Source organism: Dasypus novemcinctus, chromosome 21, assembly GCF_030445035.2.
Source record: "Dasypus novemcinctus isolate mDasNov1 chromosome 21, mDasNov1.1.hap2, whole genome shotgun sequence".
Taxonomy (NCBI): Eukaryota; Metazoa; Chordata; class Mammalia; order Cingulata; family Dasypodidae; genus Dasypus; species Dasypus novemcinctus.
This window is the reverse complement of record NC_080693.1, coordinates 80,091,250-80,104,890: the sequence shown is the minus strand read 5'-3', so window position 1 is coordinate 80,104,890 and position 13,641 is coordinate 80,091,250. Positions and strand designations below refer to the sequence as shown.

General features: G+C 46.8%; 1 protein-coding gene and 1 non-coding gene across 3 annotated transcripts in view; both read right to left on the bottom strand.

The window, feature by feature from the left end:
• SAP30BP (SAP30 binding protein) overlaps window positions 1-13,641 on the bottom strand; it is a 39,667-nt gene that overhangs the window by 11,386 nt on the left and 14,640 nt on the right. For both annotated transcript variants that reach the window (XR_011646944.1, XM_004450848.5), the window contains exon 4: window positions 1,923-1,965. Coding sequence is in view for 1 of the 2 variants with exons in the window: in XM_004450848.5 (XP_004450905.1) it covers window positions 1,923-1,965 (43 nt within the window). In the remaining variant the exon portion in view is untranslated. The remainder of the gene's footprint in view (window positions 1-1,922; window positions 1,966-13,641) is intronic.
• On the bottom strand, window positions 10,663-10,784 carry LOC111762427 (small nucleolar RNA SNORA26). The gene has a single exon (XR_002795540.1). It is a non-coding gene; the product is annotated as a small nucleolar RNA SNORA26 (small nucleolar RNA).

Here is a 13,641-nt window from a genome sequence, read left to right as displayed (position 1 = left end):
AAGATTCATTTGTGTCCTTGGCCAGTGAATAGATAAACAAATTGTGGGGTATCCCCCCAATGGAATATTACTTAGTAACTAAAAAGAAACTGCAGAAACACTCAGCAGCAAGGATGAATTTCAGAAGCATAACGCTGAGAGAGTGAAAGCAGCCACACTGTATGACTCCACTGGTTATCAGTGGTATGGTAATATCTGGAGACATTTTAGGTTTTCACAAAGGGCAGTGGGTGAATTCTAGTGGGAAGAGACCAAGGGTGTTGCTGAACACCCTACAATGCACAGGACAGGTGTCCACAACTAAATATTATCCAGCCCAAAATGTCAGTACCGCTGAGGTTGAGAAATCCTGATTTATATGAAATTCTAAAAAAGACTAAATGAAAAAATATCTGCCTGAGGAGGGAACACAGGGAACATTCTGGAGTGATGGAAAAGTTTGATATCATGACTGTTCATATCATGAGTTAGTATGACTCTAGGCATTTATCAAAACTCATCAAATCATGCACTTAAAACTGGTGAATCTTACTATATGTAACTTATATTTCAATAAAGCTTTTTAGACAATGTGGCTAGGAGAGAAAAAGTGACAAGGCAGTGGCAGAAGTTGGTGGCTGAGAAAGCTGATGCCCACACACATTCCACCGATGATGGCTGGAGCTGGCAAGAGCGGAGGGCACTATTGTGTCTGGCTCCTGGAGAGGCTGCTCTTTTCCCCCCTCTGTGCTTCTCAGGGGTAAACAGCAGGCCATGGGTGGGAGAGAGGCTGCTAGGTTCCTAGCAGGCATCTGCTCTGCATCATCCACCTAGAAAGCTAATTACTGTGTCCCCAAAGCATCGTTTTCTAGAGAGCAAAATCTAGATCTGAGGGAACTCCTGAAGCCTACAAAAGCTCTAAGGCTTCTTTAAGTTTGGAAAGACTCGAACCCTATTCAGCAGGAAACATAGGAATAAAGGCGAAACCTGCTAAGGGTCTGGAGCTCAGAGGCCACATTCCTACCCAATCCTTTCTCAACAGGCAAATACTATGAGCCACTTCCAGCTCCTTCAGTTAGGGAAAAAGAGAATGGGCTCCCTACCGCCCACCCCTGTCAAGAAAGGACAAGTTGGAGGGACTGCAGGAAGTAGCATTCCCATAGCTGGAATGAGTGAGCTATGATGTCTGAGGTGCTTCCAAAGCAAAGCCACAGCAAGCAGTATAATGCCTTCGTGGATGTCACAGGGCTAGGCAAGGAGAGCCGGCAATGACTGCCACAGAGGGAGAGGCAACCTTCCTCTGGATTCAGACCTGAGGGAGCTCCCAGGCCAGGCTTGGAAGAGCTGTGAGAAAGCCCAAGCAAACTAAGAGTCAAGGGGCTTTCTGAAAGGATGAAGAGGCTGGGGGGTTAACAAAGACTTGGATGAAACGGGTGCTGTTTTCCAGAAACATAACCACCCTGCGCTTCCCAAGTCACAGGTCCCAGACTTCAGGGCTGTGAGGCATGTTCCTGCCTGAACACGGAGCAAAGTGCCAGCTGAGGCAACATGTTCACTCCTTGAGCAACATGACAATGCCACAAAGACAGAGGACTGGGCCCCAGGCATAATGGAGACAAACTGCTGTGAAGATGAGGAGGGAGCTTTCTGCCAAACAGGGCCCCTCAATCTCCTCTTGACAACACTGGCAACTGACGAAAAGCCCAATAAATGCACCATGAACACGATTTTAAAAGAAGGACTGTTCCCAGGGTGTCTTACCCAGACATCTTGGGAAATACCAACGGCCCTGGGAGGGATAAGAGCTGACACTCACACCAGAGCAGCTGTGTTGGCTGAACCGGAGATGCCCCCTGGAGGAGCAGGCCCACGTGGCCAGGCACCAGCACGCTCAGCGCAAGGCTCAGAGACAGGCCTTGGCGGCTTGCTCTGGGGGTACTCACCGACTAATTCCTGGGGATCTCGCTTTTCTACTTCTGCGTTATCCTGCAAAGAGAAATAGAAATAGGAGGAGGTGAGACTGGGGCTCCTGACCTGCAGGCACTCTCTCCACTGAGACCACACAGTACTTTAAAACAGAGGGAAAGTAAATGAACAGTGAAGAACAGCAACAGTGAGCCAATGCTCCTGGGGCCTGTCGGGACCCCAAAGCCTCCTAGCCCCCTTTCTACCTCACCAGAGTGGCCGGGACACTCTGGATCCCCAGTCTCTCCTCCACGGCCTCTAGGAGTAACCAACACCCACCAACGCCAAAGAGAGGAAAGGCCAGCAGTCCCGCCACAACTGCCACCCTGCTGCCACGACCTCCAGCCTTGAGCACACCGCTCCAGACCCTGCCACCCTCCTGCTCCAGCACGACCACCTCTACCTGCAACTACTTTAGACCATTTACATCCCACGACAGAAACACAAAAGATCGCTGCTCGCAGGAGATCTTTAGTTTGAGCAAAGAAGGGAGACTTATCATAACGATAAAGGCAGCTCCTGGCATACAGTAGGTGACTGGAAGCACCATGGCTGCCCTCTGGTTCTCCGTGGCTCTCCCCTCACAGTGCTCTTCCCACTGGCTTTGTGTTCTCTACAGAAAAGCTCCCCCTGTCCTTAGCGCAAACTGCTGTCCCACAACACCAACTTGACACGTCCTTCAGTGCCAGCCACATGCAGGACCCTAAGAGCAAAGGCCTCTTATCAGATGGCTCTGGACTGCTCCGGAGTAGGCTCTTCCCCTCAAGCCCCAGGCTCCCCCCCCCCCCCCAAGCTCTGGGCACACTGATGGGGCCTTGCCTCCACTGCCCCATTTCTGGGCTGCTGACACCTAGCCCCTTGAACACAGATCAGAGACCCCCATACCAGCATAGGCTAATGATCAAAAGGCAAATGCTGAGTCCACAGAAAGTTGGTGGATTTCATCTCCTCTCCCTTTGGGTGGTGAAGGAGTAGGTAAGACTGAAGAAGTTCTCATAAGATGGTAACAACTCTGCAATAAGACCCACACGTGAAGGGAGCCAGAGCTCTGTGGACCTTCCGCTTACACGAAGAAACACTACACCAAGATCGGTTTTAGAGAGGATGGTGAAGGAAGACTACCAAACTCCACGCCCCGCCCCCCAAGCTATGGCTTCTCGCCAAGACTAGTTGTTCTTAGCCCCTTCCTTCAAAAGTCCCTCCTGACTCTGTGACAGGCCAAAACCCCCTCATTCTTCTGAACACTGCACTATTCATCCAACCTGGGAGGGCGTGATGTCCGAGCCAGGCTGCTTAGCAACCCGTCTCTGCCAGCCACCCTCCCACTGTCAGGTGGGCAAAGAGGGTGTGCAGCGGCTGGGGGAGGGCAGGGCTGCAAGGCACCAAATTTAGGTTGGAGTCACAAATCAGCTGCTTTATAGGGAGTGTCCGTCTCTCAGGGAACCAACACCAAGCCCTTTGTAGCAGTGACTCTGAAGAGATGAGTGTCTCCCATTGTCCGTAACAAGAGGCAGGGCTGTAAAATGTCCCTTCAATTTCCCTCAAGGAGACAACTTTCTGGGTACTAATTGTGGGAAAACATCAGACGGGGCCACACTACCCCCTCTCCAGCCAGTTGGCTGATACAAAGAGGGAGGGGTCGGCTCATTAACGCCTCCTAAAGGTCTCCTGAAGGCCTCCATGTGCCATCGTTACCAAAGCATGGCCCCTCCTCCTGGACTACAAAGCGGGCTGAGGAAGGAGGCAAGATAGCACACCGGAATTCTAGTGTTGTCTCCCTCAGAGTCATACGAAGTTAGTCACCAGACATGCAAAGCTGCTTCAAAGGGGAAAATGCCTGTTTACTTCAGGAGCTGCTGGGGCTGGGGGTAGAGCAAAAGGTCAGCTTCCTGCAGCTTTTGAGACCCCAGCAACTGGGAAGTTGGTGGGTTCCTGCATTTCACAAAGTGCGTGCCTGGTTTAGCTGAGGCTGTTTAGTCGTGTGTCTGGAATCATAGCCAGAAAGTATCTTTTTTTCCCTTCTCCTTCAGTCTTCCCATTTTTTCCCTCAGTTCTCCATTCTCCCAAAATCTTTCTAAACTAAACTAAACAAACTAAAAAAGATAGAAAGACAAATTGAGTAGATGGTTTCAATTTGCTACCTAGTCTAGTCTTGGCTTTTCTATCCTCTCAGCACAAAAAAAGGAGTGGGGTGTGCACCCTAAGCCCACAGAGCTACAGATTCTTGACCCCAAACCCAACACCCACAGAAGCACGTCCTGCTGACCCAACTCCCCAGCAGTGGACTCTGGCTCCACAGTGCCCCTGACTTTCAGTGCCTCAGGGTGAGGCAACGACCAATGGAACATGGGCCCAACTCTAAGTGTGAGAAGGTTCTCCTGCCTTCAGAAACAAACCAAATTTATAAATGACCTGCCTCAGATGGCAGCCATACAACTCAGCATGTCTCGGGAAGTGGCCAGAAACACATATAGGGTTCCCTGCAAAGACTCTGGAATCTATTCAGATTCCCCACTGATGTCACAGGCAACCTAGGGACTTGGAAGGCTCTGGAGAATCAAACCAGGGAAGTCTGTGCCTCATGGGGGCCATGCCTTATTATGTTTTAGAATTTAATTCTTCAGCCTCTTAGGTGAACAAGCTGGGCTGGGAGCCTGCTGAGTCCCTAGGTGTTGGTATTCCTGTGCCAAGTGGGAATCTGGAACAGATAGGCTCCCCTGAAGGAACTCCTTGCTGAGACAGACAACAACTGCAGTTCTTCTGGATCTAAATTTTAGATTCTGAAGTGTCCACTCAGCCAAAGCAGCCAAAGACCATACCCTGATGTAAGCACACGAAGGTGAAGGGTTTGGTTAAGCCTCACCCCCAAGGGCCAAGAACCACAGGCTCATGACTTTCAAGCAACTGGGAGAAAAGCTCAGCAAGGAAGGTGAGGCAGGGCGTCTGGCCAAGACACCACTGAGGATGGGTGACTAATGCCCCAACGATGCTTTTCAGAACAATTTATCCTCAACTGTCCAGTGAGGCCAGTCAAGCACCATCCAATAAAAGCAGCCTCTAATCACACCATCATGACATTATTCCATTATGACCTCCTAGAGCCTCCACCTGGCAAGGAAAGCCAGGCCAGAGAAAAAGTCACACTCAAAACAAAGACCCCCAGCGACATCCTCCTACCAGTCTTGCATATCAGGAATTCAGTATGAAAATGAACCCAATACCCAGGAATAGTCATCTTGGAAGCCAGCCATGGTGTCAGAAAAAAAAACACTAGATGAAATATTGAAAATGACAGCGCTAAGGAGAGAGAAGAAAGGGCCATATTATTAAACGGCCAGTAGATAAAGAAACAAGTTTTACAAAAGCTGCCATAGGGAGGGAGATTCTCACTATGCCATTAACAAGGGCTGGGGGAGAGGGGGTTACAAGGATGCAAGTAAAAGCAACAAGAAACCATGGTCACTCTTTCCTTTCCCCAAAGCAGTGTTTGGAATGCACAGGGGATACCTGTCTTGACTTCTACGAATCCACGCCTCTGGCCTCCAGGCAGATGTTCTCAGTTGGTTTAGTCATGAACTCAGCCAGATCAAGGGCTCTATTTACCAGACAGTGTCTGTGTCCATGGGGAGGCCTGGAACCCACAGCTCAGAGACACGTAATTGGGAGCTCCCCTGAAGGCTACAGCACATACCCATCAGACAGTACAGACCGAGGGATTTTCACCCAGTTCCTGAGGTAGATGAAAACAAGGCATCTCACCTAGGAAAGGAGCAGTAGCTCCTAGGAGAAAAGACCACCTCCGCTCCCTAGTTCAAGTTCAACTAAAAAAAACAAGGTAAAAGAAAACAAAACAACCCACAGCTTCCCAACACAAGCCAAGGGAGAAGATGGGAAAGGGAGGAAAGAATGAGAAATGTTCAAATGCTGACCTGGTCAAAGACACCAAACTCTGAGGCAAGGCTGTTCTCCTCTGACTGCCTCCACCCTCCACCCCCAGCTTCACCTGACACTAACCCCCATCAGAGCACTAGGTGGCCACAGCAAGTGGGGGGCTGTTCTCAGGGAACACTGAGCCGAGGACACACACCCCACCTGCCAATTTTGGTTTCTTAATCAATGGTGGCAGAGACTTGGCTGTAAGTCAGTGGCAGGGATGGGGAATTACAGAGTCTGGCATGTGGGTTCCCCTGCAGAGAGTATAAAAGTCCAGCCACCAATGAAGCTGTGGCTGGAGCAGAGGAAGGAAGTAAAAACAATGTGGATCCATGAAGCTGGATAAGCTGCTATTTGAGACAGGAGGATTTGCTCAGCAGAGAAGTACAAAATCCTGGATGAGAGAATGGAGGTTTACTTACAGCCAACAATGCTTCATCAGTCCTTCCTGGAACTAGCCCCACAAAGCACACCCGAAAACTCCAGCAGCAAAGGCAGCCTCAGGCATCTGGATGCTACCAAATTTCAATGTCACCTTTTTGTCCCCACTCTGGGAATGTTAGGCACCGAGAGGGCCTTCTGAGCAGAGGGCATGAGGTGACTTCTTCCCGCTGCCAGCAGCAAGAACGCTACAGACCAGGATCTTCTGCAGGACAAGGCAACCCTGCAGCTTCCATGAGGGGGCAGCTGGGAGGGCAGCTTAGTCAACCGATGCCTTCCAAACCTGGTCCCTGCGACCAATTCCATCTTTCCATCCCTCTGCTCCCCAGAGCTGCCCCACTCCTCCCTGCACCAGGGTTTTTGCCCTGCCTACTCCCCAAAACACCTCCTCTCCCACTTTCGCCTGGTGAGCCCCATGCAGGTTTCAGGTCTCAGCTCAAAGAAGCCTTCCTTCACCCTACCGCTCCCGGCCAAGGAGGACAAATCTGCCACTCTATGCTCTCCTGAACCCTATTCACCACTGTGCTCCCAGCACCTGGGACAGTCAGTGCCTGGTCCCCCTCAAATATTGATGAAACACTCATACACACACTCTCTCGCTCTCTCTGTTCTAATCTGCCAGCCTTCGGCTTTACTTCTGTACACAGCTGACTCTGGCTGCAGTGTTTTAACCCCCAACTCCAAAGCTGCTCGCTTTAGTTTCACCATGTGGACTTGGTGTCAGAAAGGGAAGCAGCAGACCAGGATCTAAAATGAAGGGACTACACTGGCAATCAAAGACGGCTGTGAGGGAGAGAAGGTGGCAACATGGTGCAATACTTAAACAATTTTAAACCCAAACCTTCACCTTTCCTCCTGCATCCTTTTCTTAACCACTGAGCCTGCAGTTCCTAAATCCTTCGTCAAAAAAACAATTAATATACAGTCAATTCATTTATTTATTCCACAAATAACTTATTGCTCATTTATTATGTATCAAGCAATGGGCCAAGCACCAGGATATAACATGAATAAATTACACTTTAGGACTAGTGTGCTAGGCACCTCAATCAATGGTCTCATTTAATTCTCACAAGAGCCCAGGAAGTTGTGCTCTTTAACCACCAGAAGGCACTGCCTCTTCAGAAGCAACTGGCACGCTGGGTTTAGGAAGTCCTCTTGGGGGGCATCAAAGTGACAGTTAAAACAGATCGAGGTTTTTCTGAGATGGATGTGAGTCACTTCAAGTCACCAAGAAAGCAGCAATTCTGGGTTACCTCTGTCAAAATACCACCAAGGTCCAGAATAAAATTGCCCTGGTTTGGCAGAAATGAGGTTGGTGCGCAGTCCGAAAGCTATGTTGGTGACCCCAAGGCTCAGTGGGAGAACTCACTGAATCCAGTGTTGCACCCCCCCACCCCCCTTCATGGTATGGATGCCTGGCACGGGGTGGTTTACACACACACACACACACACACACACACACACATGAGCCCTACAGAAAGCCCATCGCCAGCACATTTCCTTCAGTTGCATCCTGTTGGTCAGGATTGGGCCATTGCCACGGGCATGCTGCCTGCCCAGGGGTGGAAACACTCAGTTTATCAAAAAAATGGGCGGAAGCTGGTGGGGCCACTTTGGTGCAGTGGAATTGCCTTCGCTCCCAGACAGCTTACTGATGGGAAGGGTCAGTGACCAGAGAAGATTTTTAAAGGAAAGGGTTAAAAAGAAAAATCTGCCAAGACAAATGAACTCCGTTCAAATTAGCCCTGCAGGAAGAAAAGGCAAGAAGGGGGAGGAAACAGTCTCATTTACTATCTGAAAAATCTGACAAAAACAACACCGAATCATTTGGCACGGCTGCTTATGTTCTCCGTCACACGGAACATGCTTTTACCAACTTGACCACAATGTAAACACAAAACTCTGGCCAGGAGTCACGTCCAAAGGGGAGACTTGTTACCAGACTATTCCAAGGGTAAGCTTAGGTTTGACTAAGGACACTTGACTAAGGACTGAGAGAATCATCCCAATCCTCTCTTTTCCCCATTTCGAGGGTGTCAGGGGTGGGCTGCCCACACACGAAGGATTTGAGTCAATCCCTAGACTGGGGTGGGGAAGGTAGCTGGCCGTGCTTTTTACTTAAAGGTTTCCCACAAGTACAGTGTCTCTGCTTCAAGTTGGTATTTTAGGAGGGAAGGTTGGAGGCAGACAAGGACTAAGGAGACAGCTTTACCAGGCTTAGGACAGCAAAGTTAAGTTTTTGAGTCACATAACTGCTTTAATGGAGCACTGGATACAAGGCCACCCAAAAGACAAAAGCAGCCCCCCCCCCCCCAAAGATCAGCAGCTAAGCTGACAGGCCAGATTAACCCTGGGGGCAAAAATAATGGAGAGCAGAAAGCCAAGGGAGTAGAGGGCAAACCATACTGGTAATAACAGGAATTAATGGTCCATTGGATCAGGAGACATGCCAGTATCTTCAAGGTACTGCTCAGGAAATACTTACCTGCCTCCAAAGTTAGGAATACAAATGAACAAAATCCTATCAAACCTAAAAATCCATAGGAGCATTTCAAGGGACACGAAGTAAAAAACAGAAGGAAGGTGGTAAGTGTTGGAGCCCTAAGAAAAGGCAACTTTCTGGATCACATAATTTCAAAAAAATGAATCCCAACTAGGGAAGGAGGGGCCCAGCCACACCTTGGGGAGCAATCCATGGCATGTGGCCCCAAAGGGAAGGAAGTATGTTGGGGCTTGTACTGCTGGGGGGAGGATGGACCAGGCATGCAGCAGCTCCTTCTCAGCTGCAGAACCACCTGGGAGAAGGGTGGGGCCTCTGGGAGTCTCAGCTTCAAGTTTACTGGGAGCAAGTACTATCAGGAAGGGCCCTGTGGCAGTGCGGTGGAGCTGAGGAGGGTCAGAATGAGAACAAGACTACTGTTTCTACTATTAAAAAAGTTGTTGGGACCGGACAGAAAACCCAGCATTTTCTTAAAAGTTTAGATATAGTGAGTCCTTCTTTGTGGCAAGACAAAGTCCTGGCTTGGATTTCTTTTAATCTTGACAATAGACGAGCAATTTTTATAGCCTGCCCTCTGTCTCTGTCCTGTCTGCTGCTCAGATCAGGTCACCACCCAGTCACACCCTTAGACCCTGGCTTGGGGTAGGTTCTCTCCAGCATGGCCAGTGCACGAGCTAAGGAAATTCCTTATCTCCCCATGTCTGCAAGGGCAACCCTAGGCCTGTTAAATATAAGTCCTAAAAGAGGCCATCCCTTGGGTTAAGGGCATAAATGTCAAATGCTAGGTAGGGCTGGGCATTCTCAAAGGTTCAAGGGTCAGAACTTAACGGTCAAATGCCACTTCCTCTTCCTTGGTTCTAGATGAGTCATACAGTAATTGTGTTTTCAACCAGCACTCAAGGGATCATGGATTATGGGAGGCAGAACATGGCGGGCAGGTAGAATAATAAAGCTTTATTTCCCCTCCCACAGACCACATCTTAAACACAGTCCTTGGTCTCAGTGTCCCTTTGAGTGCTAACATACATCATCCAAGTCTCACAATAACTCCATGAAGCAGAAATTATTAGTACCATTTTATAGGCAAGTAACCAAGGCCAAGTACAAACAGGTTGCCCAATAAATGGGAATGCTGGAATTCAGACCCAAGTCTGTGTTAACTCTCAAAGCCCAGTTATACCAGCTCCCACCTTTTCACTTCTGCCCTCTGGACCAAGAGGCTGCAAACAGCTATGAAGTCCTTGGTTAAACCACTGGGGAAGCCAACTCAGAGACCTAGAAGGAAAAATACCTCTCTAGGAATGATGCTCTAGCAGGTTACAGGGTAAAGCAGGTATTGAATCCTTGACATGAGCAAAGACTCCAGACTTAATAGCTTGTAACTAAGATCATTGTGAGTGATGACTGAGTTGACTTGATTGAAAGGAGCTGGGTCCTAAAGGCTAAATCATAGAACAGTTTGTGGATGCCACCACCCCTGTCTTTAGCCTAGAGAATTCCTGGGGGTGCACAAAAGAGACACTACCAAATCCAAAACCCTACTGAGCCCTTCTTGCCTGCTGGGTATGTAGCCATGTGGCCTTCCAATGAGTTTTAAAGTATGAGTCTTTCTTCTGACTCAAGGAAAGAACATGGCATATTTCCTGTCCATCAGAGAAACTAACTGGAAAGAAATGACACACACAGCATTTTATCCAATAACAAGCACAAAAATACAGTCAGACTGACACAAGGATAAATATATACACCAATGAAATTGAATTCAGAGTTCAGAAATAGACCCTCATATTTTTTACCTATTTATTTCTTTATTTATCTAATTATTTACTTATTTTCTTCTCAGCTGTGACTCCAGACAGGATCCAAAGAGGAGTCTTATCATCTCCACTCTGGGTTTTATGGAGACTTAATTTACCCTTCTGTGTTAGCCTCTTAAAGTACTGAATCAACCTTAAAAGGGCACAGGAAAGGGTGGCCAACTTATTTTAGACAAGGCTGTCAGGTCCACTTAACTGGGAAAGAATAGTCTCTTCAACAAATGGCGCTGGGATAATGGGATATGCATATGTAAAAGAACGATAAAGGACCTCTATCCCATACTATATATAAAAATTAATTCAAAACAAATCAAAGACTTAAATATAAGAATCAGGTCTATAAAACTCCTAGAAGAAAATGTAGGGAAGAATCTTCAGCATCTTGTGTTAGACTACAGTTTCTTAGATTTTACACCCAAAGCACAACAAAAACAGATAGGGAAGCAGATTTGACCCAATGGATAGGACATTCACCTACCACATGGGAGGTCCAAGGTTCAAACCCATGGCCTCCTGACCTGTGTGATGAGCTGGCCCATGTGCAGTGCTGCCACATGCAGGAAGTGCTGTGCCACGCACGGGTGTCCCCATGTAGGTGAGCCCCACGCACAAGGAGTGCACCCTGTAAGGAGAGTTGCCCAGTGTGAAAAAAGTGCAGCCTGCCCAGGAATGGTGCCCAAGATGATGCAACAAAAACAAGACATAGAGTCCGGGTGCCACTGACAAGAATGCAAGCAGACACAGAAAGAACACACAGCGAATGGACACAGAGTACAGACAACTGGGGGGAAGGGCAGGTAAGGGGAAAGAAATAAAAAAATAAATCTTAAAAAAAAAAAGATAAATGGGACTTCATCAAAATTAAAAACATTTGTGTATCAAAGGACTTTTTATCACAAAAATGAAAAGACAACCTACTCAATGGGAGAAAATTCTTGGAAACCATATATCTGATAAGGGTTTAATATCTAGTATATATAAAGAAAAACTACAACTCAACAATAAAGAGACAAACAACCCAATTTTTAAAATGGGCATAAAACTTTATGAACAGACATTTCTCCAAACATATACCAATGCCTAAAACAGTCAAGAAAAGATAATCAACATTATTAGTGGGAAGCAGACTTGGCCCAATGGATAGGGCGTCCGTCTAACACATGGGAGGTCCACGGTTCAAACCCCGGGCCTCCTTGACCCGTGTGGAGCTGGCCCATGTGCAGTGCTGATGTGTGCAAGGAGTGCCATGCCATGCAGGGGAGTCCCCCATATAGGGGAGCCCCATATGCAAGGAGCGCGCCCCTCAAGGAGAGCTGCCCCGTGCAAAAAAAGTGCAGCCTGCCCTGGAGTGGTACCAAACATACAGAGAGCTGATGCAGCAGGATGACGCAACAAAAGGAGACACAGATTTCCGGTGCTGCTGACACAAATGCAAGTAGATGGACATAGAGAGCAGACAATTGGGGGCGGGGAAGGAGAAATAAATAAAAAATAAATCTTAAAAAAAAAGAAAAGACACTACAAGAAAAGAAAATTACAGACCAATCTCTGTAATGAACGTATTAATAGACGCAAAAATTCTCAACAAGATACTTGCAAACTGAATCCAACAGCATATCAAAAGACTTATACATCATGACCAAGTGGGATTTATTCCTGTTACACAAGGTTGATTCAACATAAGAAAATCAACCAACGTAATATACCACATTAACAAATTGAAGGGAAAAACCACATAATAATTTCAATCAACTCAGAAAAGCTATTCGACAAACTCCAGCATCCTTTTTTGATAAAAACACTTCAAAAGATAGGACTAGAAGGAAAACTCCTTAATATGATAAAAGGCATATATGAAAAACCCACAGCCAACATCATACTCAATGGGGAAAGGTCGAAAGCTTTCCCTCTAAGATCTGGAACAAGACAAGGATATCCACTGTCACAACTGTTATTCAATATTGTACTGTAAGTTCTAGCTAGGGCAATTAGACAAGAAAAAAAATTTAAAGGCATCCAAATAGGAAAAGAGGAAGTAAAACTCTCACTGTTTGCAGATGACATGATCCTGTATTTAGAAAATTCTTAAGTATCCACGACAAAGCTACTTAAGCTCATAAATGAGTTCAGCAAAGTGGCAGGAAACAAAATCAACATGCAAAAATCAGCAATGTTTTTGTAGATGAGTACTGAACAATCTGAGGAGGAAATCAAGGGGAAGAATTCCATTTTCAATAGCAACAAAAAGACTCAAACACCTGAGAATTAATTTAACCAAAGAAGTACAGGACCTATATGCAGAGAACTACAAAACAATGCTAAAAGAAATTTAAAAAGACCTAAATAAATGGAAAGACATTCCATGTTCAAGATTTGGAAGAATAAATATTGTGACGATGTCAGTCCTACCCAAACTGATTTATAGATTCAATGCAATACCAATCAAAATTCTAATCATCTACTTTACAGAAATAGACAAGGCAATTACCAAACTCATGTGGGAGAGAAAGCACACCCAAATAAACAAAAGCATTCTAAAAAAGAAGAGTGATGTGGGTGGAATTTCACTACCTGACCTTGAAACATATTACTAGAAAGTAATATAAAGCTAGAGTAGTCAAAACAGCGCGGTACTGGCATAAAAATAGACACACCAATCAGTGAAACAGAATTGAGAATCCAGAAATAAACCCTCACCTATACAGTCAACTGGTTTTTGACAAACCTAACAAATCCATGTTAATGGGATGAAACAGTCTCTTCAACAAATGGTGCTGGGAGAAGTGGATATCTATAACCAAAAGAATGAAAGAGAACCCCTATCTCACTCCCTATACAAGAATCCACTCAAAATGGATCAAAGAGTGAAGCAGATAAAGCTCAAGTGATAAGGCCTCCACCTACCATATAGGAGAACCCTGGGGCCTCCTGGTGAAAAAGAAGAGAAAGCATGCCTGCACGGTGACCCAGGGCCCACGTGGCGAGCTGAGTGCCCACATCGTG